The sequence below is a fragment of the Galeopterus variegatus genome, unplaced genomic scaffold, assembly GCF_000696425.1.
Source record: "Galeopterus variegatus unplaced genomic scaffold, G_variegatus-3.0.2 Scaffold1010, whole genome shotgun sequence".
Classification (NCBI taxonomy): Eukaryota; Metazoa; Chordata; class Mammalia; order Dermoptera; family Cynocephalidae; genus Galeopterus; species Galeopterus variegatus.
The window spans coordinates 184,420-208,127 of record NW_007727121.1 but is presented as its reverse complement, the minus strand read 5'-3'; the positions used below and the strand labels follow the sequence as shown (position 1 = coordinate 208,127).

The window sequence follows — 23,708 nt, the reverse complement described above, 5'->3', positions numbered from 1 at the left end:
ATGACTAATGAATAAATGAATGGGTAATGGTTGCGTATTGGTCTTCTCGATGCATTCATTCATTTAATGAATATTTATTGAGGAATTACTTATAATAGGCACTATGTAGTTACACTTAAATGTCAAAATGAACCTATGTACTCAAGCTGCAAATTATGCATGCATAAATTATGCATGTGGAGTTTTAACGGGCACACACAGCAGAGAGCGCATCCATATCTACAAATACCAGAGCAAGCAAATGCAGTAAACTGTGTGCCAGATGTCCCTGAAATTTACAGAGAACCAGGAACCAAAAATGACAGTTAGCTCCATAAGCCCAATAAAAGAAAAAATGTAAAAGAACAAAAGAACCTCAAACAGAAGGAAGTGGCTATGTTTTTTTTCTATGAGCCTGAGCTGGGGGTGGGGGAGATTTATAAAAGCATTCTGGGCTGGGCAGGTTCATGTAAGTCTGAGTTCCTCAGGGCTGGCTCTTAGGAGCTGTTTGGAAAATTCACTGCCATGCATGAGTCGGGGGATTGTTTTTTATTCCACTGGAAATTGTTAATGGGGACTGTATTAGCGGCCCCTTACAGCTTTGCCTGATAGGGAGACAGCAGGTTCGCCCAGGCAATTCTGGAACCCTGATCACTGCCAATTAGGGGAGCATTGTCTGGCTGATATAATCAGGTGAGTATAAATATATTTATCATGATTGGAATGGGGAAGGGAGACGGCAGAAAGATTGAGGCGGAAGCTGTCACCGTTGCCAGAACCCAGTCCAACGTGTCACCCAGCACTCAGCAAAGGCGGTCACTGGCTTTCTGAGGAATGAATGTACAGTAGAATTGTTTTTCCCAGAAGGGGCCCTGTCTCTCCTTAGCTTCCCTCCTTGCTTCTTCCCTTCTCTCCATGTTCACTTCTGTGAAAGCTGAAAAGAGAAGAGAAACCAGATGCTGCATTGATCACATTTTAACTCTGTCCTGTCAGCCATGCCGACCCCACTTAGCTTCTCTGCAGTTCAAAGTGATGGCAGGGATCATTGCTGTGACAGGACCCAACACCCTGTCTACCAGCCTGCGTGTGCACGTCCGTCTGGCATTGGGTTTATTTCATTGTCAACTTGTGGAACTTCTGTGGAAATGGCTGTGATGTGTCTCAGAGCTGGGGTTGAAAGACCCTGATAAAAATAGTCCCCTGCAGTGGACTAGATATGAGAGGAATTTCTCACATTTAAGTGGCCGAAAAAGGAGGAACATTTAAGTCACATCTGGTGGTGGGTGTTTCTGTTGTCTGAGAGCAGGGTTTGTTTAAGCATTTGCACAGATTTCAAGATGCAGGCTGCGCTTATTCATCCCTAAACAGATGGTGGGGGTCAGATATGAATGGCTGAATCACATTGTTATAGGGGAGGTCAATGACAAACTGATTTCATGGCTGAAGTTCAACCCTGGCCGATGCAGGGCCACTCAAAGGCATGACTTTTTTTTTTTTTTCTCACCCTTGACTATTCAATAACAGCCATTTATAGAGCTAAGTTGATTTCAGGTAGTATCTTCCTCAAGCACCATGATGTGTGTGATTCTCTGTCTTGCCACTGGAGGACTGGGGGCTCTTCGCCATGGCTACAACAGGGTAAGGAGACCCCTTTCCTGTGTCCTGTGTCCCCTTCAGCTTATACTCTGTGTTCACAATTGCGAATTGCTCTCAGGTAAGTCTTCCTGAATTTGACAAAAACTATTTTATTACTGGTAGCACAGACATGATACGTGAAGATGTAAATAGAAAGGCACAGGTACACAAAATAAATAAGAAGCCCAGGTAGGAGAAATGTCATGTATAGAAATCACTCTGTCTAAAGTCATCCAATCCCCCATGTACCTGCCTATTTCTGCTAAATTTTTCCTCCTTTGGCTGCCCAAAAATTGTTGAGGCCAATCTCTTTTCACCCAGGTACCAGAAATACATATTTCCTTTGCTTTTCAAATCTTAATGGATGAGACAAAACACCTCTTTTTTCTTTCTTCTACCTCTTGCCAGACATATTGATTTTTGAGAACCAGAGCTCATTTATCTCCAAGGGAGAAAGAAATTCATTCCATATTTGTCCATTAACAAATTACCACTTAAAGTGAAAATACAGAGGACTCTCTCACTCACTGTTAATAAATGGGTTATTCATCACTTGGCTGAACCTTGGTGGAAGGACAGCCACCGTTCCCTTCAAGTTGGCTTAATTTTCTCTTGTTGACTTTTGTTTCCCTGAGGCAAGGAGGTTTCTTGGTTCTTTTTTTGTTTGATTCTGATTTTGAGAAATGTGCCTGGCTCCTCTGGGTTTGTGTGTTTAGTAAGTGGGGTGATTAAACTTCTAGCATTTATTGAGGAGTCTACTATGTTGAGTGTTATGGGTTCCTCTGGAATTCTTCCCACTTGAAAGTTGTATGGAGTCACCCATCTGAATGCTAACTCCCTTCTAATCCATTGGTTTTCTGCTGTGTAGATGGGGCATGAATTAGCCATCCACCAAGAGACAGTGCGATGTCATAACCCGAGGTTATGACAAGCAAGACCCAGGCTGTACAGCTGTGCAGTCTTGGGCACATTGCTTTTCTCTTTTGAGCCACACTTTCCTCCTTATAGATGCTGATGGGAACAACAGAACAGGCTGTTCATCTTTGCTGTTCTCCATATTGAGATAAAACCAAGCAGACAGTGAAGAGCCTGGTCTTACCGCATAATGTTGGTGCAAATTACACATGATTGTAAGAAGGTATTTTTGACCTGTTTAAGTGGCGTTTAGTGTTGTATTTGATGCATGTCATTTAGTTCTAGGGATGAAACCTCCTGAACACACACAAAGCTCTTGACCTGGTTGAACATTACATCTTACGTCATTTTGACTCTTTTTACTCAGGATACTTCCCTGAGAAAAGATGGAAGTCCAGTTAATGTTATTGAACCAACGTCAGTTTCCTGACTTTGATAATGTACGATGGTGATGTAAGATGTCACCATTGGAGGAAGTGGGGTGAAGAGTACAGGGGACCTCTGTCTACTATTTTGCAACTTTCTGTGGATCTGTAATTACTTCAAAATAAAAAGTTTAATGAGAGAGAGAGAATAAAAGGAGTGGCAGTTAGGAGAAATGAGTGCTCATCCTGGTTTTAGGCCCTGGCTGGACAAATATTTACGTGTTGTTTGCTTCTTCCTCCCCTTCTTGCACATAGGTTTTTGTGAGCAGTCAGGGATAAAAGCCAGGGCTCCCTGTTCTGTGGAAGAAAAGAAAGAAAATAGAATGAGCTGAGAAAATCCCTGCCAAATCACCTATCTCCTGCCTCTCTCCACCCGCTTTATCTACAGACTTACCTTCCACACCCACACTTACCTTGTCCTCCTCTCCTGCTGCTACAAGTGAACTCTTCCACCTAAGCAAGGCATCCTGTCCCTTCCTATTGTTTCCAAAGGCTCATTCCTTCTACATGATCTCTCTGGGTGAGTTCCTTCTTACTCAGGGTTTTAACAAACCATCTACGATTGGAATAGCTCCCAAATTTATATCTCTGCCCAGACATTTTTTGCTGGGATCCACACCTACATATCTGACCCCTAACCGGGAGTCTTTTTTTTTTTTTTTTCCTTTTTGTCTTTTTTCATGTCCGGCAACGGATCGCAACCCTGAGTGTCACGCCCGTACCGGACCGGACTGGCAACGGGATCGCAACCCTCGGTGTTGCGCCCGCACCTCGCTCAGCCAATGAGCGGGAACCGGTCTGTATGTGGGATCCGAAGCCTCGGCGGGAGCGCCACCGCACTCCCAAGCCGCGCACTGTAGCAGTGCGCCACCGGGCCGGCCCCTAACCGGGAGTCTTTTTTTTTTTTCCTTTTTGTCTTTTTTCATGTCCGGCAACGGATCGCAACCCTGAGTGTCACGCCCGTACCGGACCGGACTGGCAACGGGATCGCAACCCTCGGTGTTGCGCCCGCACCTCGCTCAGCCAATGAGCGGGAACCGGTCTGTATGTGGGATCCGAAGCCTCGGCGGGAGCGCCACCGCACTCCCAAGCCGCGCACTGTAGCAGTGCGCCACCGGGCCGGCCCCTAACCGGGAGTCTTACCTAGATGTTTCACAAGCATTTGAAACTCCTCCCAAATTATTTTCTCTTCCTCTACTCCATTATCTCAGAAAATGCCACTGCCATCTACCATAATGCACACAGCAGAAATCTGAGTCTTTCTAGACTCTCGTCCCAAATACTTCAAACGTGGCTAGTCCAAACTAAGACATGCTGTAAGTATAAAATACACACCAGATTTCAAAGACTTAGTTCAGAAAAAAGAAAGCAAAATATGTCAATAATAATATCTTGATAATACTTATACATTTCATGTTGAAATGTATACTTCAACATTTCATGTTGAAATAATAATATTTTGGGTATATTCGGTTAAATAAAATAAATTACTAGAAATAATTTTCCTTTACTTTTTCAATGTGCTACCAGAATATTTAAAGTAACACATGTGACTCACATTTGGGGCTTGCATTCTATTTTCATTGGACAGCACCATTCTAGACTCTTCCCTGCCTTTTAGGCACTTCCAACTGGTCAGTGACTCACAGTGATTCTCTGGAGTCAGGATTAGGGAGAATAGTGGTTAAGTGCATAGGCTGAGTTTGATTCCTGGCTCCACTATTTTTTGATCGACGTGAATCTGGGCAATTATTTAACCTCTCTGAGCATCAGTTTCCTCATAGGTCAGCTGGATATAATAATCGTTCTTCTCAGGTTTTTGCAAGCATTAAGTGAGATGACATGTGTAAAGCACTTACTATGGAGATAAAAGCATGTGCAAAGGCCCAATGTCAGGAGAAAAAGCAGGGTCTCTCACTGTTGTAGTTCAGTCCCTCACTATTTCTAGCCAAGACTATTGCAGTAATTTTTCCATCTCCAGTTCACTCTGCCCTCCAGTCCTTCATACTGCTACCTGATTAAACATTCCTTAATGTTAAATGTTCAGTGATCCCCCATCACCCTTGGGATGAAGTCCAAAGTCCTTGGCACACTACACAAGGCCCTCCATGATCTGCTCCCACTCAAATCACCAATCCCATCTCCTGACAGTCCACAATTGAACCAGTTGGGTCTCAACTCCTATTTGCACACACCATTCTCTGTGTGTGGCATATGTGCTCTCTACTCTGCCTAGCTACTTGTCTGCAAGACCTAGTTCAATTGTCACCTTACTAGGGAAGCTTCCCCTGATCCCTTCTGCACCTGTCTCCATCCCAGGCTGGATTAGGTACCTCTCAATCACTTTGGCTTGTCTCCTCTATCACTCCAGTCTCACGTGTTTGGTTGACATATCTGTCTTTCCTACAAGACCATGAGCTATCTGAGGTTTAGGATAGGCTCTCTAGTCCACTCTGGATCTCCATGCTCAGCACAGTGTCTGGCACAGCATAGGACCCAGAAAGTGTTTGTTGAGCAAATGCACGAAGCAAGAGATACTCCCGAGAGGGAAAAGGCAAGTGAAAACCCAGTGAAGTCAAGCAGCAGAAAACCTGAAAACTAACCTGGGAAGAAATCACCACTTCCTGGCAGTGCAGACAGAATCAGGAAGGAGAGAGAAGACTCTGGATGAGGAGTCAGTAATGGAGGATATGAAATGAGAGAATATAAAAAACAGAAGACCATTAACAGAGCAGAACCACATTTGGTGCTGTTGGTGGTTTAGTAACTTCCTCTAAAATGGTTCCAGGAAGAGATAATTTCTAGGAAGGCACAAATCACATAAAGGAAGGATGAGGTATCATCAACTGATTCAAGGATCATTTGTCATCAGGACTAGATACATGGGTGATACAAGTAAATGTCAACCTGGTGACTATGTGATGGGACTACTAATAATTTATTGAGGCTGGTGCCCAGAAATTTTTTACTGTGGTGCAAATGCCAAGCATGGAAAAATGTGACAAGTTATAGGAATGAGAAAATAGTGAATTTGAGACTAACAATGTGAAGTGCCAGAATAATCATAAGAGAAATATATGAATACATAAGAGAGCTTAGGGGCCTGCCCGGTGGCGCACTGGATAGTGCGCCGCTTGGGAAGCACGGCGGCGCTCCCGCCCGAGGGTTCGGATCCCATATGCAGACCGGTTCCCGCTCACTGGCTGAGCGAGGCGCGGGAGCAACACCGAAGGGTTGCGATCCCGTTGCCGGTCCCGGTCCGGTACGGGGGCGACACTGAGGGTTGCGGTCCGTTGCCGGACACGGAAAAAGACAAAAAAAATAAATAAATAAAAAAATAAGAGAGCTTAGAGGATTCCTGCTTTACCACAAATATGGGTTATAAGAAAATTCACTTGTAAGAACAAAAATTTCAATATACAAAAACTACTTATCAAAACACATGCTATTCCAGGGCCGGCCCGGTGGTGCACTGCTACAGTGCGCTGCTTGGGAGCGTGGCAGCGCTCCTGCCGAGGGTTCGGATCCCACATACAGACCGGTTCCCGCTCACTGGCTGAGCGAGGTGCGGGCGCAACACCGAGGGTTGCGATTCCGTTGCTGGTCCCGGTCCAGTACGGGCGCGACACTGAGGGTTGCGATCCGTTGCCGGAAAAGAAAAAAGACAAAAAAAAAAAAAAACACATGCTATTCCAGAATGCATAATGGCGAAAGCATGCCTTTTGACCTACGCAATCTTAAAAGTAGCAAATAACATAAGAAAGGTAGAGAAAATAGGAGATATGACATTTTGTGGCTCACATGAGAATACGTGCTTCTATACACAACCCACAACCTTCACAAGAATGTGCAGAGGCTTCACTTCAGGACCTGATCTGACCCCAAAGGCTAGCCCACTCTCCAGTTTCATGTAGGAGATCTTGTGGGACAGGCATTGTGTGAGATGCGGGGCAGCAGGGAAAATTGAGATGAGAGGGTGAAAGATCAGATGACTCCTTGCCATTATTCTTAACAATGCTCCAGTCTACCACTCTGAGATCTCCAAGAAAAAGGTAAACATTTGGGTTATACTTACACTAAAAACTAATGGTTGCTTATCTGAAATTCAACTTTAACTGGGCACTCTGTATTTCATCTGCAACCCTACTTAGTGAGGTATACATTTTCTCATTTATACTTCCTGTGAACCACAACACATCTCAACAGTTGCTAGCTATTGAGAAATATGCATCATACTCACTGGTCTAGATCGATATTTCACACGTTCTTCCCAAGAACATTGTAAGCAAGGCACTATCATTATGTTTTTAAAATGAGGAAACTGAGGCTCAAAGAGGTTAGATAACTTGCTCAGGATCACCCAGATAGCTAGTGTTAGAGCCAGGATTTGAACTCTGGCAGCCCGACTCCAAAGCCCACGTGCTTGCCCACCTCACCTGACAGGGCAGCAACACTAACTAGGCAAGGGGTAGATACATCAAGTCCCCCAGAAGAGTGAGAGAAAGCAAAACTATAGGATATGATGGGGGAAGGTTCCAACTAAGGCCTTGAAGGAGCAGTTGAAATTAGACCAGATGCATTTGTTTTTTGTTTTGGTTTGGTTTTTGCTGCTGGCTGGTATGAGGATCTGAACCCTTGACTTTGGTGTTATAACACCACGCTACATTGTTTCAGTAAGAAAGATGTGCTCCTAGTTCTAGGCAGATGCAGCCTCACATCAGGATTCACAGCTTGATTAGAAGAGCAATGGATGGATTTCAGCCCCCACTACAGCCTCAGCCAGGGGGCCTTGTGCAGTGAACAACCTGTGCAGCCGTGCATAGTGGTGTAAGGTATATGGCAGAAGAAGGACCAGTGCAGAGGCAAGGAAGCTGATGGGTTGCTTGGAGAACAAGAAGCCATTCACTAAAGCATGTTTGCATGGGGTGGGTGTATTCTGAAGTCAGCTTTGAGAGACAGGATGGGGTGAGTTTGCTGAAGGCCTGAAATGATGATAAGAGACTTGAGTGGGTCTGGGAGATCATGTGACAATGTGACATTGACAAATTCTGAATGGGAAAATGACCCTCAGAAAGCTTCAACACACAGTGCTCTTTGCTCCATTGAGCAGGGGGGTAGGGTGGAGGGATAACAGGACAAGGCGACGGCAGCCTATGTAAAGACATAGCAAAAGGAGACTATGACTTGAAAAGAGGACAGGGAGAGAAGAACAGAAAACATGAAAGAGGGACAGTGAGTGAGAAGATGAATTTCTTCCACTTGGCATCTCCCCAGTATGGTCCTGAAGGAAGAGTCAATCCTGTTGCGGTTTATTTTCTTTCCTATGGGGTTATTAGACTGGCATGTAAGGACAGGGCCACAGGCACAGTGCAGCTTGGTTCCAGCAGGACATTTGGTTGCACTTTTCATGACATCCTAGAAAATAAAATGAAGATAGACAGGCCGAATGTTGCTACTTAATACGGTGTATGTGTACTTGATATTCAAAGAATGTTAATTGATGGGTTAATGTTAACATGGAGGGAGTCTTTAGGTAAAGAAACTGGGTTTAGAGACCAATTTGCTTATGGTCACACGGCTGGTGAATGAAGGAACCGGGACTTGAACCCAGCCGTGCCTAACTCCAAAGTCCATTTTCCATTTATTGTGGAATAGAGACCACAACGGAATGAAGTTCACTTATGAAAAAAAGTTGAAAGATATAACTGGAGGGTAGGAGGACAAATCCATGCCCAACTGAACTGTGACAGACCACGCAATTGGCCAAAGGGGGAGAACAAAACAAGATGAAATTCAAAAAGATTAAATGCAAAGCCCTGCACTAGGTTCCAAAAAATCCATTGCAGAGGTGAAGACTCTCAGCATGTCGGGTCTTGACCACCTGCATGTCGGGACACACCTGGGTTTGTGTTGTAGTTAGTGCTTAACTCCCAAACAGCCAATGCCGTGCTGTGCCTGTGGCCCTGTCCTTATGTGCCTGTCTAATAACCCCATGGCACAACAGGGTCAGCTCTTCCTTCAGGACCAGGTGCTGCCTCAGGCCTCATCTTAATTATTTAATGTTTTTCTCAAAATGCGTTTCCTAGGGGCCGGCCCGGTGGCGCCCTCTCCAGTGCGCCGCTTGGGAGCGTGGTGGCGCTCCCACCGAGGGTTCAGATCCCATGTGGAGACCGGTTCCCGCTCACTGGCTGAGCGCAGTGCGGACGCAACACCGAGGGTTGCGATCCTGTTGCCGGTCAGTAAAAAAGACAAAAAGGAATANCCGCTCACTGGCTGAGCGCAGTGCGGACGCAACACCGAGGGTTGCAATCCTGTTGCCGGTCAGTAAAAAAGACAAAAAGGAATAAAAAAAAAAAAAAAATGCGTTTCCTAGACTTGAATCTGATATTCAAGATGTGGTCTGAGCTGGGCTGAGTAGAATAGGATGATTTCATTATTTATCTGTCACATGGAGGTAGAGGACCCTGGGGTTACTCAAGCTTAGAAACAAGAAATTGGGATTTGTGATCATCATTTTCTTTACTGCTTCTTCCTCTTTTTTTTTTTTTTGTTTTGTTTTGTTTTGTTTTGTTTTGCTTCTTAGGGCAAAATTTGAACTGAAAGGAAAGATCTTTTTGTTCGACATAACCAATTCACCAGGCTGTTAGCTCACCCTTTCCAGTCCTACCCCTCTCCCATGCCCGTTCTCTACTATCTCAATGAATTAGGGAAAGACCAACCAGCTTTCTGGATCACTTCCAACTTTGACAATCTAGGATTTGGGGCTCTACTTGATCAAAACTGGCAATTTTTTTAAAAAGAGAACTATTTTAAACAAGGCAAACACAGGTGTTCCTTAGTTTAGCCAAACTCAAATTAGGAAGACCTAAATTTCCAAAATATAAGATTATAATTATTCACTTGATGAAAGGGATTCTCATATCAACCCTTTTATTGGCCACTTTTTAGTCCCTTTATTGGGTGACTTGATATATGAAAATGTCATTACCTCCAACTTTTCAGAGACAGATTTATCAGACGAAGGAAGATAAGCTGCTATATTGCTTAATGTTCACTTTTGCAAGCTTTGAAACCACTGATCTAAAAACTGACCAGCTTTTCAAAAATAAACAGGGACTTGGGAACATGTGCAAGTGACAAAGAGATTAGAGTCATTGAGGTCATGCAGTCATCTGCTCTACAGTTTTGTGCTTTGCCCAAATAAGAATTAAGGTAGCCCTGGGCACAGACGGCGAGGAAAAAGAGAAAGGACACTGAGCGTATTTGCAGCATCTGTGAACAATGTCACAGCCCTGGTGACAACAGGGCAAGGAGATGGAGGATTTCAAATACATGATCAATAAGCCAAGCTTTCAGAGCCCAAATCAATAAAAACAAACATAAAGTGAACCGAAGGGAAGAGAAATGAAGAGAATGTGAAGGTGCTATAAAATCCTGGTGATATATTTGAGGCAAAATCATGATGTGAATAGAAAAGGGGAAGAAGTGAAAAAAAATATGAAGGCTGGAGATTTGTAACATGTCTGTCTGTCTCTCTATCTCTTTCTTGTCCTTCCTTCTCATCCACTGCCACCACCTCACCCCTGCCCTTCTGATAGAGCTCATTAAATGATTTCTCATTCTAGGTGGGTATTTTTAATGCTTCATTTATGTTTGGGTTTTGCCAGCAGGATTCATGGTGTTTCTGTAGACAATTGTTATTGCTTTAGGAAACGGTAAGGATAAAATGAGAAGACGGTAAGTGATACATCAGTCTCGCAGTGGAGCGGGGTGAGACGTCCCATCTGCAGCTGGGTTGGTGGCCTCTTTTTGTTTTATTTTTGTTGGTTTGGATTAATGTTTTCACGGTGTAATTGTAAGAAGAAAAGTGTAGGAAAGTTAAAAGCAGAAGCGTTTTAGATAAACGTTGTTTAACTAGATTCATGGTAAGTTACTAATGTTTCAAAGCAAAAGAAAAAAAACTTGAAAAAAGCAGAATACGAGGTACTTCAAAAAGTTCGCGGAAAATTAGAATTAAAAGATAATATGAATCTTTCCATGGACTTTTTGATGTACCTTTATATATTGTGGGGAAAGTTGATGTTGGGAAAGGTAAGAAGACCGTGGCATTGAGAGAGAGAGAGAACAGAAAGGAAGGGAAAGGGGAAAAAAGGGAAAAGAGCACAAGTTTGTGAGTTTATTAATTGAGATGTTTTTCCATTGCTATGATTGCCTTAAGGCACATGGTTGCTTGGTCTGAGGTCAGCCGGGTTTATTGCAGCCTTCGCCTCTTACCAAGAAGACACAGGCTCCAATGCCACCAGCATGTGAGAATTGCTCCTGTCAGTTTCTGAGCTTAAGGACTGCCACCCAGGAAGACGCAGGGGACCTAAGCTAGTTAATCATTTTCCTGAACTGGTAGCAGCACATTATTCTGCTAGTACCAGTGGAGCACTGTGGCACAGTGAAGAGAGCACTCAGCCTTAGGAGCCGACCGACACATACTCAAATCTGTCTCCTCTGTTTCCCATCTATAAAATGTTAATGATTAATAATAAATGTTGCGAAAGGTGACCTTCTGTAAAGCCCTTGGCACATGATAGACTATATCAATAAACAGTAACTTATCTTAGCTGGTTCGTGTTTCTAGACATTGGCGAAGCTTGGGTGGTGTGTTCCCTCCGTGGCTGTCCTGGTTCTTCCTGTTTAAAGACAGCAACACAGTGACTGAGCTCTGGGTGGAAGGCAAGGTGTAGAAACCAAATCAATTTTTCTGTTTCTCTACCCTCCATTTCCCCAGCTTTCGCTTGGTGAGTGCTGTCTTCTCTTACTTGCTGGGTTGTCTTGATCACAGCGTGTTACACCTTCTGACAACATTGCAGCTGGGACTCCACAGCCAGCAGAGGGGAGCTAGGACTTGCCCAGGGGAAATGAGGAAAAATGGGAGCTTGAAAGACTGAAAAGGAGTATATGCTTGGTGGATTTACACTTTTAAAAAACTGTTTTGGGGGCCGGCCTGGTGGCGCACTGCTACAGTGCGCCACTTGGGAAGCGTGGCGGCGCTCCCGCCGAGGGTTCGGATCCCACATACAGACCGGTTCCCACTCACTGGCTGAGCGAGGTGCGGGAGCAACACCGAGGGTTGTGATCCCGTAGCCGGTCCCGGTCCGGTACGGGCGTGACACTGAGGGTTGCGATCCGTTGCCGGGCACGAAAAAAGACAAAAAGGAAAAAAAAAAATACCGTTTTGAATTCTTCTTTCTTTGTGAGAAAGGATGGTCGATAACTGAAATGCAAAAACACTTTGGAGAAAGAGACGCTAAACGGTCAAACCCCAATGCTGAGCGAAGCATTCCACATCCTCTTCCCTGCACCATGGGGATGAGGATTATTCTCTGAATTCCTGGTGAAGAAACTGAGGCACAGAGAAGTGAAGTTAACATTCCCTAGCTACTAATTAAGCAACAGGACCTGAGATTTGAAACAAGGTCTGTGTGGCATCTATGTCCCTCCCACTGTCACAGGCAGCCTCTCTTTGCTGAGTGGCGAATTAGGGAAAAAAGAATGGAATTTGCTTGAGTTTAATAGAGCATATACATTACACTTCAAGAAAAAGATACTCTTCCTACAAAAAGTTTGAAGACTGCTGTGGATTGATTGAATTGTGTCCCCCAACATTCAGATATTAGAAGCTTAATTCCCACTGTAACTATTGAGGGTGGAAATCCTGTTACGGTAATTGAAAGGTGGAGCCTTGGGGAGGTGATTAGACTGTAGGACCAGGCCATAGTGAACGGATTAATAATGGTGGTCAGGGGCATGGTTCTGAGGGCTTTAAAAGGAGAGCTCGTGAGAGTCTTTCTCTGCTCCACCATTTCATAATGTGATACCCTGCTGTCACTGTCACCACCACCAAGACCTTCACCAAATGTGTTCCCTGAACTTTGGACTTCCCAGCCTCTGAAACTGCAAGCAATAAATTTCATTTTCTCTACAAATTGCCCAGCTTCAAATATTCTGTTATAAGCAATAGAAACAGACTATACAAGGACAAATGAGATTTTCTTTGTAATATGCCTTGCGCTGAAATGTTAGATGATATAAGCCAGACAGGTGTTGATGAAAGAAGAGTAAAGTAAGTTATAAGGCAGAGGAGGGGAGGGGACCTGCATGGGGACAGCCTCCTGACTTGTCTCCTCCCTTTTCTACTTCCCTCCCCTCACCGGTCCTCACCCCCCAAACCAAAAAACCTTAAGCAGGAAAAAAAAAAAAAAAAAGAAGCTAATTTAAAAAGAGAAAAGCATCCTTGAGGCCACTGAAATCTCCATAATCCACAGTGACAGACAGGGACCTGCAGAACAGCAATTTGATTAAATAAGGATGTAAGGGATTTAGAGGGATGCTCCAGTTGTGCAGAGTTTTTGCATCTGAAAAATACTATATTTATCTGGCTTCCAAATCTGAAAACTAAGTGCCTTCTAACTGGGGAGATGGTTCCCATTTGGAAACTAGGAAGAAATCACAAGGCAAGGCCAAAGGGTCGGGCTGGGGATCCCAGATTGCACTGAAACCCTAAGAGGTTGGCAGAGGGCCTGCAGGAGGGGCACTGGTAGGAGAAGTGTCAGAATGTGAGGCACGTAAAGCCACCCTGGCAGTGGGTGGTTGTGCACGGGGTCTGAGGCCCTCCCCAGGCTGAGAGGGAGGGAGCAGCACACCTCCCCTGCCCACGGCCCCAGCCCCATGCTCACTCCAGAACCAGCTGTCCCTTATTACCTGTCATCCGTGACAGCTCTGTTGGCAGCTCTCCCTGGAAGTGAAGCAGCGGAGGATGAATTGTTATTCGGGGAGCACACCTGCGCACAGGACAGGAATGGATGGGAGATGGGGAGGGCCCTGACAGCTTCTATTCATAAGCTACTTCCTGAGGTCTCCAAGACTGGCACTAGCTATTGGTGCTGATGAATTATTGTTCTGGAACAAGCTTCAGAGGGCTCTCTGCAGTTCCATGTGTTCACCCTTGCCGGTCATGCTGGTGGATTTATGCTTTCCTGGGGCTCAGGAGGGGGAAATAATGAGTCACCTGGGGACAAGAGAAAAATAAAAATGTCCCGTGTCCACAAAATCACCTGAAATGGAAGCTTTTAGAAGGTTCTAAAATCTCAGCCGACTAGTCAGAAATGGTTTGGTGGGGTATATTTTGCTTCTCTTTGCTTACTTTGGTTGCAATAAAATCAGAAATGTTTATATCCCCTGGAAAAAGCACCTGTGCAAACAGGCTAGCTCCTCTTGAGAAGGCTGTTTATTTTCCTAGGAACCTGAACCCAAAACGAATGGTCCCGCATCTCTGACTTGGGAGGTCCAGATAACCATAGGAATTGTTGGCTGTAAATCTTCTAAAGCAGAGAACCCTGATGGCCACTCCCAAGTACAGGGCTATCCACAGGTTCTATCTGGTGAAGGGTAGGTGGGGGGACCCAGGTGGCACTATATAAGTTGACTGTAGCTGCCATGATTCCAACTCCTCTTCCACCCTCTGCATCTGGCCATAGATCTGAGTCTCCAGAGAAACCAGAAGTAGGATCTTACTAGAAAGGAATTCGAGGGTCTCTACTTTAAAGGCTCCAGAGGATAAGTTAGAAATAATTCAAGAGCAGGCACAGTAAAGAAATATGTAAGCCTTGTTCGACATTTAATAAGAAGGTTAACATTTCCAACATGGCCAGCTGATTAAGAGGTATTCTGTAAGCAGGGATTCTACTGGTTTAGAATAAAGCAAAAATGTTGTCATTTGAGAGCCCCAAATGGGGAGAGGCCAGTCCTTGGTCATTTGGCCAGGCCTACGCTCCCTCCCCCCACCCCACCCCTTTCTTTTCCAGAATAGATTAGTTTAGGCCTCTAGAAGAATATTTAAGCAGCAGCTGACAGGTGATTTGTAAGGTGGTTGTCCATCCTATGCTTATGAATTTTCAAGAAGAGCCATCTGTAACCTTTCCCAGTTTCCTGTTCCTATGTCTAATGCCCTATAAGAGGTGGTAAACTAAGGCAGAAAGGCCCCAAACACAGCTATAAAATTCAAATAAAAGAACGATGCTCATTAGGGGTTTCAGCATAGGATCATTAACCTAGACTCAAAAGCAGGAGTGAGGGACCTTGAGATGAGTGGGGCCACCTTCTCAGGATGCTCCGAAAGAATTTAAGCATCAGAAACTGTGTAGATGACTTCTAATTCTTTTCCATCTAAGCAATTCTGTGTTTCATAGGTTTTAGACTCTGAAATGTTAAAATTTATGTGCCTTAAAACTCACAAAAGATAAAGGGGACAATCACCAAACCTGTCTAGGTAAAGTGCCTCTAGCGACTCAAGATGCAAAGAAAAGTTACAAGACAGAATCGACAGTTTGGGGTGCACCATTGCCCTCTATTGGATTAAATAAATCAGACCTGTCACAGCACAGGAGGGCTGGCTGGTTAGCTCAGTTGGTTAGAGCACCACCTTACAACACCAAGGGCAAGGGTTCAGATCCCTGTATCGAGTTGCAAAAAAAAAAAAAAAAAATTGGATACATGTGTGTGCTATCACAGCACAGGTGAGTAGACCATATGGTCTACAAAGCCAAAAATCTTTACTCTCTTGCCTTTTACAGAAAAGGTTTGATGACCCCTAGTCTATACTCCAAACTGGAACGTTCTATATCAATTGGAGAGGACTTTTTTAAGTGCTTTAGGAGCTGAGAAGAAGAAAAATGTATTTATTTGGCCCACGGTGTGTAGAGCTGGAGGGGACATACAGGTGTGCTCTGTTTTAAGACGCAGTGCATGAAAACTCAGACTTCAAAATAGATAAATTAAAAGGTAGTGATTTGCATAACACATTTTCCTTTTCATTTTATGAAGGGATTCACCACAGGGTTCCTTTACAGAGTGAGCCTCCATAATACATGCTAATATGATTTACAAATACTCTTTTCATGTTAACTTTTCAAGAACATACCTATTGTGTACAGTAGGACTGAGCTATAATTTCGTTCTGGCAGGGGAAGGTTTCCTATTTCTGAGAAATGTTTGAGCTGACCTTGTCAATTCGATGGGGCGAGGAAGTACACTCCTTCTTGTCTCCAGGAGGGGCTTTACCTGACAAACAGAAAGGCTGGGATTCTGTCTCTGCATTATGTGACGTTAACCAGCTGGTATAATTTTCCATTTTTTTCCCTGAGCTCCTCTTGGTGGCTGCAGCCAAAGTCCTAAAATGTAAACTCCTCACTGTTCTTTTACTTATTGCATATGCAAAATAGACTAATAAAAATCACGTTTGTTGCTTATGTCCTGATAAATATGCAACACGCAATAATTACAAAAAGCAATGTTTCTCTTTTAAAAATTCCAAGACATTATTATATCTGAATTACAACATAAACTGAGGCAAGTATTCAATTTAGTGTTCCCCTCAGCAAAATAGAAAGTGGTATCGCTGATTTAGTTTACGACTCGGTTCCCTCTTTCTCTGGGTCCTGAGCCTGAATCTTCGAAGAGCTTTGTGGAGTTATGCAACTGCTTTTTGAGAGATACGTAAAATGGAAACTTTGGCTATTCATAGCCAACTTAGGAGGAGCTGAAATTGTTCAAGAAGTTCCTTGCCTGGTACCATTTTGATGGTAACTATGTGTTACTGAACAAATCCACTTAATCTGGCTTTCGCGTGGTGGTTATTTTAAAGAGCAGTCTCATGGCTTTTGTTTCCATCCTTGGTGGTGACTATATTTTAGAAGTAGACAAGTATTCCTGGTATATAGCCTGAATATTTTTCAGGTTTTTGGGTGGTAAAAGAAGCTTACATAAAAATTCAAGGGCAGAGAAAATCATGCCCCGGGGAGTCCTTTGTGGCTTTACCGGTGAAGCAGATCCGTGTCACTGGGCTGCTAATGGATATTACATGCAACCCTTAAAGATGGGGAGTGAGAGAGCAGCAGAGGGCTGGTGAGAGGCAGAGGTGGCAGTAGGGCCAAGAAATAGCATTGTCAACGGGGCTGGAGATGGGAGGGGGAGGCTGGAGGTAGCTTGGTTGCCCCTGGAGGCTGCAGCTTCTCACTGTACAGCAGGTAGCACTTCAGCCACTTCTAACTCCCATCACTAGCAGGGAAACCACACGTAATAGATCTGTGAGGTTCTCTGAAGAGGAGTTTCTCTTCATCTTCCCCAGAGAAATTGCAAACAGCAGCAAGAAGCCTCCATTGCTTTCTTGAATTTAGGCTATTATATCCTCTCTCCCACCCCACCCACCACCCCCACAGAATTGTCACTACCCAGTTTTTATCTGCATCACGTATATATATGTCTTGTTTGTTTATTTATTTTTGTTTTTTTGATTCCCAGAAGCGGTATGTAATGATGGCAGGTGCAGATTATAAAACAAATGGATAAATACTGAATAAATGATATTAGTTCAGTTTTCTTTTTTCCTGGTGGTCATTTTTAAACTTTTCAAAATTAACATTAGTGTTGGGCCGACCCGGTGGCGCACTGGATAGTGCGCCGCTTGGGAAGTGCGGCGGCGCTCCCGCCCGAGGGTTCGGATCCCACATACAGACCGGTTCCCGCTCACTGGCTGAGCGAGGCGCGGGAGCAACGCCGAGGGTTGCAATCCCGTTGCCGGTCCCGGTCGGGTACGGGGGCGACACTGAGGGTTGCAATCCGTTGCCGGACACGGAAAAAGACAAAAAAAAAATTAACATTAGTGTTAATTTTGAGGAATGGGATATAAATTTCCATGCATTTTTATAATCCAACAGAAAACCGACCCCTGGCAGTGGTATATTTACCATTCTTCCTATTAGGGGTGCTTCAAGGGAAGAGTTTTTGAAGCCCTGTGACTTGAACGAAAGGAGAGGCTACTCCACTCCCCTTGAACATCTCCCTCCTACCAAACAGCCAAACAGACTTCATTTCGCAAATGGAAATGGGAGCAAACAGATTTTTTTCGAAGTGATTTTGTGAACACTGGGCCTGTTTAATTGGGTTTCTTGAGCCAGGATTAATATCATGAGCCAGGGAGCTCTGTGACATGCCTGTGTTGTTGGCTTTGCCACACTGCCTGCCTCCTGGGGGAAGGCAGGGGAAAGTGCCACAATTCAGAAGCATTTCGCTTCTGCCTCAGCCTCCTAACCAGGGTGATTTACAGCCAGCCAGGCCCAAGCGCCCAGGCCTGGCTGAGTTCCATGTAATGTCAGAAAGATTTTCCCAAGCTCAAGGTCATATCTAGAGCATGGCTTGGATATTTTTTCCATCTGTAATTTACGTGACTTTCTAATATGTTTAGCATTTGCCCTCCTCTTGTCTCCCTCCTGCTTATTAAGGTAAATTTGCACAGAAATGGGATCTTGCTTTGCAGGACCATTCACCTGACATTTGATCTCTTGAGGTGACTGGTGTCTACTGTTGATACCATGAGGATGACCCACAGAAGGCATGTCTCCCTGAAAACAGAGGCCAGGCCTTAATTAATTAGAAGAAGCCTTGCAGGTTAAAGTAATGGGGTGAATCAAATTAACAAAAGCATTTAGCATTAACTAAGGAAGGCAGAATACTCCTTCCTGTTGAGTGGGTCATCCTGGGTCACAAAAATTTTAATTTGCCTGAGATGGGAAGATCTTGAAGAAAGTACAGAAAAAGTATATTTGTTTTGTGTTTGGAAATAACTGTTGGCTGGTGATAAAGAGAGTTAACTACGACATTTTACTTTGGCTCCTGAGCTATTTTTTACTTAATATCTACCTTTGGATTGGTAATATTCATCTCTGCAAATTACCTTTGGAAGACCAAGCAAATGTGGAAAATCAGAGAAATGAGCCCCTTGCTATCACCCTGTTGCAGTTGGCTTTAATCCTCCACTGTCCGCCTGCTGCCCTCCCACCTGCAGCCACCTTCCTTATTTTCCCAAACCTTGTCTACTTAGGCAGAAATTCCCACTGAGACAATTGTAGTTCCGGTTTCCTGGTCACTGAAAGTCCATTAGGTCTGAGGGTTACTTATTAACTAACCTAAAGGATTTGAGACATAGGGAGATTTTTAAAAATATAAATGCCAAACAACAGCTTTCAAGACTGTGTCATGACAGTAAGCTGTCTTAGCAGAGAATCAAAGGATTTGGTCATCATGGAGGCTAAGCATCACCTTTCAACAAGGAAAATTTACAGGAGATGGGAGAATCCGAAGAAAATTTGTGCTGCTTTTGGCCAAGCTACCTTTGCTGGGGAAAAATTCATTCCATAAACTTATTTTAAAACATAATTACTACTTGGTTTTATCATGCATAATATTTTGCATCTAGCAGGCTGGTTAGCTCCCTTGGAGAGTGCAGTGCTGATAACACCAAGGTCAAGGGTTCAGATCCTTGTACTGGCCAGCCACACACACACAAAAAAAACAAATTGCATCTATTATTTTAATTTAATCTCACAACTTTATTAGTTGAATGTAATGATCTCCATTTAACAGATGAGGAAACTGAGACTCCAGGATCATACAGCTATTTTCCGACAAAACTAGGATTAGACCAGGCTCTGTTGCTATTACATCCCATCTCCTAAAAAATAACTAATACCATATTTTATACTCAATGTAGTATGTAGGATGACTCATTTATCTTTATACCAGTTTCATGCATTACGAGGAGGGGCCAGAGTTTTAACTCATTTTAGAAACAAAATCAAAATTTCCAATATGTACTTGGTTTACACTATAATAGTAAAATAAGTAATCTGACCAATCAACTCTGCCAAGCCTAAGACCAAAACGCATTCTACTCTCAAAACATGCAGAAGGACGCTGAGTTCCCCACTGGCCAATGCTGTCTAATTCCCTTAAATGATTCAGATGTAAAAGAGAAAATGGCATCTGTCTAATTAACACTGCCTGGTTAAATATAGCTGCCAAGGGACAGCTTCAGGACAGTGTTTACAGAACAGTCTTTCCAACCCTTTGGGCCTCAAGTTACAAATGATAGCAAGCCTTATCAGCTGGAAACAGAGCTGCCCCTAGAAGTGGTGACTGGCCAGGACAGGAAAAGGGAGATGAAAGGAGAGGGGAAAAGCTGTCACCGGTCTTCATTTCCCTCTCCTGGCATCTGGGAATTCAGAGAATGATCCCCAGGAACAAGATCCTAAAGGCTCCAGCAGCTCTTCCTGCAAACATAAGCCCTCAGTGGGCTCCTGATTCTTGCCCTCCAGCCTGGAAACATTCATTCAGCCACTGTCCTCCGAACTGCTGAGACTGCAAGGTGGCACATCTGCTCTGTGGCCCTCTTCCTGGCAGAAAGGCACAATGACCACATCCTTTCTCTTCCAGCTTCACCTTACAACATGGAAGCTGTCGCCAAGTTTGATTTCACTGCCTCAGGGGAGGATGAACTGAGCTTTCACACTGGAGATGTTTTGAAGGTAGGTGACATGGGGCCCCCAGGGAGTGATGGGGAGTTTAGGTTACTGCAGTCTGGCTGATGAGGTAATCTGGCAATCCGTGCCTTTGCTTCTTAAGAACTGCATGCAATTCCTTTTAAAAAGAGAACTTCACCTCATTCCAGAGGGTTCCTTCTGTGGACTGTGTGCCAGACACCAGGCTGAGTGATGGAAATGCAGAGTTGGCATAAGCCACCACCCTTGTCCTGAGATGCTCATGGTCTGGAGGGGAAAACACGTCCCTCCAAAGGGCTGTTATAGAAGCTCTTGGCTAAGTGCTCAGGGAGCACTCGTGAGGGCACCCGTGATTGCACCTGGAAAGATGGGGTGGTAGGAATGTGTGGCAACATGAGTGCCAGGCGTGCAACACAGGTGAGATGTGCTAGGCCATGCTGAATTAAGGGAGCATCACCAGGTTCACCATCACGGGTACTTAGAAGAGGGTGCAGGTGGAGGTGGCCTGGGAAGGCAACTGGAGGGGATGTCGCTCAACAAAGGCCATACACACCCAGGCACTGAAGGGCTTGTCCCCAGCCTGCACTTGAGTTGTAGTGGCCACTTGCTGAGCTGAAGTGGCCTTGGACTTCTCCCACATTGTATGTACCACACTTAATAGACTCCACATCTTAGCCCTTGTTTTTTTGCAAACAAGCACTAGCCCTTCAAGAGGCCATTCAGGAGTATGTGATGCCAATGTCCCCCTGCCTGACCTCAGAGCACACTCAGATAACCTGGTCCCTGGTCCCCAGAAGCCCAGATGGGCCTTCTTAGATGCCCAGCAGACTGAGTTCATTACCACCAAGAATTAAACTTCCTATATAAAAAACCTTGCCAGCATGCAAGAGGGTGACTTGGAAAGTGTCCATGGAGCACAAACCACATAGAATGGCTTCTTTTGGAATTTGGACACCCCCAGCTTGTAGCCTTCTAACTGCTCTCAACTTGCAAGACCTAGGAATGTGGTTGCAAAGAATATGCCTTCGATGTTGAAGCCTGTAAGCTTAAAACATTGGTTGGGCTGATGACCCCGGAAAAGGTGGCTTTCACTTTGGGGGGATCTTACCAAGGTCATAGAGGGGCTTGCTGTGTGGTGAGAAGTTCCTCCCTTCTCTATGGGCTCTTGTGACCATATGATTATCAACCACTCTAGCATATCCTTGGGCCAACTCTCACCCTCATCTTCCATTGCAAACAGAACCTACTCTCTCGCTGAAGTTTTCCTTATTCCCCAGAAAAGTAAAACAAACAAAATAACTTTCTTCAACTCTACTTCCCAATCTAGCTCCTAATTTTTTCTTCTTCTTTGCTGCCAACACCAAGAAGTCTCTACACTGGGCGTTCTCCACTCCCTCATTTTCCATTCATTCTATGACCCTTTGGAATCTGCCTTTTACCCCCTAACACTCTCTTAAAGTTCACCAGGGATCTCCTTAATGTGAAACGTAACAACCCTACCAGAACACTTGTAGAATGTGACGCTGCTGACTGCCCCTGTCCTGGAAGCTCTGGTCCCCCACGCTTTGGTGGGGCAACCCTGTCTCTGTTCTCCTCCTCCCTTCTGGAGCACTCCCATAGGTCTCGTTCCTGAGTGCTCCTTCCCCTCTCCCTATCCTGAAATAGAAGGTTCTACCCTTGGTTTTCTGATTTTTTTGTCTCACTCCCAGCCATCTCATTCACTTCTCTGGCTTTGACTCTCAACCTTTGTGCCAAAGACCCTCAAGTCTATGGCTCTTCCTCCATAGAAGGACACACACAGACCCCTTTGTGTACACAATGCTCCCAGGTCGCACAGCAACACACACATCGTCCTTTCTCAGGATCTCTGCTCTACTCCAAGTGCCTGTCTCCCACACATATGAGGATACTTCAAAAAGTTCATGGAAAAATGGACTTGAAAGATAATATGAATCTCTCCGTGAACTTTTTGAAGACCCCTTGTATTTGACCACCTCTGCCGTGAAGCCCTCACTGACCCTCCTCCCTGTGTACCGTCCCAGCAGAACTAATCGCTCCCTGTTTGGTTCCTCCACAGCATCTCACACACACTCCAATTTCGAGGCACTTATGATCGTCATTTATGGCGTGAAGCCCTCACTGACCCTCCTCCCTGTGTACCGTCCCAGCAGAACTAATCGCTCCCTGTTCGGTTCCTCCACAGCATCTCACACACACTCCAATTTCGAGGCACTTATGATTGTCATTTATGGGGAGGCTGAGCCTCCATGGTCTCATGCCCCCTAGACATGCATCTCCCATTGCTGCCCTTACCCCATGGGATCCAAATTGCCCATTTATGTGTTAGCTGCTTCACTTACCGAAGCTTTTTAAAGGTAGGAGCCACCATCTGCCTCAGTGTCTAGAAGAGCAGAAAGTTGACTCTCACTGGTATTTGATGAATGGATGATTGACTCCTCCACTGGGAGCTCCCCGAGGGCGGAACCAGGCCTGGTTCATCTTTGCATCTCACACAAGTCACGGCCCCAAATAGGTGCCCAGTACATATTACATGAATTGCTAAATTGTATTTCTACGTGCTCATTTAGAATTCCATCAGAAAGCCAAACCCCTCCCTCTTTTCACATGCTGTTCATTGCAGCTGTAGTGGAAAGGAGAAAAATGGAGCGGGCTTGTTGACTGAGCCTCCTGAATGTCTGTGTGACAGTGGTCAGCACCCACGCCTGCAGCTCCCCACTGCAACTACAGTGTCTGTCCCTCCCCTCCCCAGATGGTAACATATCCCGGGATCTTCACAATGATTTCAAAGCCAGCTCTCAACTGCTCCAGCCATTCACTTTGGGGATGCTCTGTCTCTTGTTTGGCCTTTTCTGCTAAGGACTAAAGAGATTTTCATCAGAAAGGAGCAACAACAAAAAATCTGACTAGCTCACCCACCACCCACCCTCTCCAGGTGTGCTGGCTGGGGAAAAGGCCCAAGCTTATTCACCTCTGTATTCCCAGCACCTAAGTGTAATCAGCAGGTGCTCACTAGATGCTGATCTGCACAAAATGGTCAACAAGATGGTGGACAGGGAACTCCTGCCACGTGGCTTGGTCCCACTTCTCCTGTGAGAGAAGCATTTGAAGTCAGGAATCAGATCTTTCAAGTTCATGCCACAAACCTCCGTACCTGCAGCTGCACAGACTTACGTTCAAATTTTCCACTTGAATTTGCTAGTAGCTCTGGAAAATGTCTCTCAGCCCATCTGTTTCTATCTACTTCTGAAATGCATCTAACTCAACCCACTTTCTTCCTACTAAAACGGCGATCTGAAGCATGAAGAGTTAATCCTACATAATTAACTTCAATACTTCTGATTTCTGCCAT

At 44.7% G+C, this 23,708-nt stretch overlaps 1 protein-coding gene across 3 annotated transcripts in view; it reads left to right on the top strand.

Annotated features, from left to right (window-relative positions):
- The window catches only part of GRAP2 (GRB2-related adaptor protein 2), a 64,375-nt gene that overhangs the window by 24,951 nt on the left and 15,716 nt on the right, over nt 1-23,708 (top strand). For 2 of the 3 annotated variants that reach the window (XM_008574181.1, XM_008574180.1), the window contains exons 1-2: nt 427-672; nt 20,274-20,365. Coding sequence is in view for 2 of the 3 variants with exons in the window: in XM_008574180.1 (XP_008572402.1) it covers nt 20,288-20,365 (78 nt within the window). In the remaining variant the exon portion in view is untranslated. Of the gene's footprint in view, nt 1-426; nt 673-20,273; nt 20,366-23,708 lie in introns of those variants that run through there. The other variant, XM_008574179.1, reaches the window with a different exon arrangement.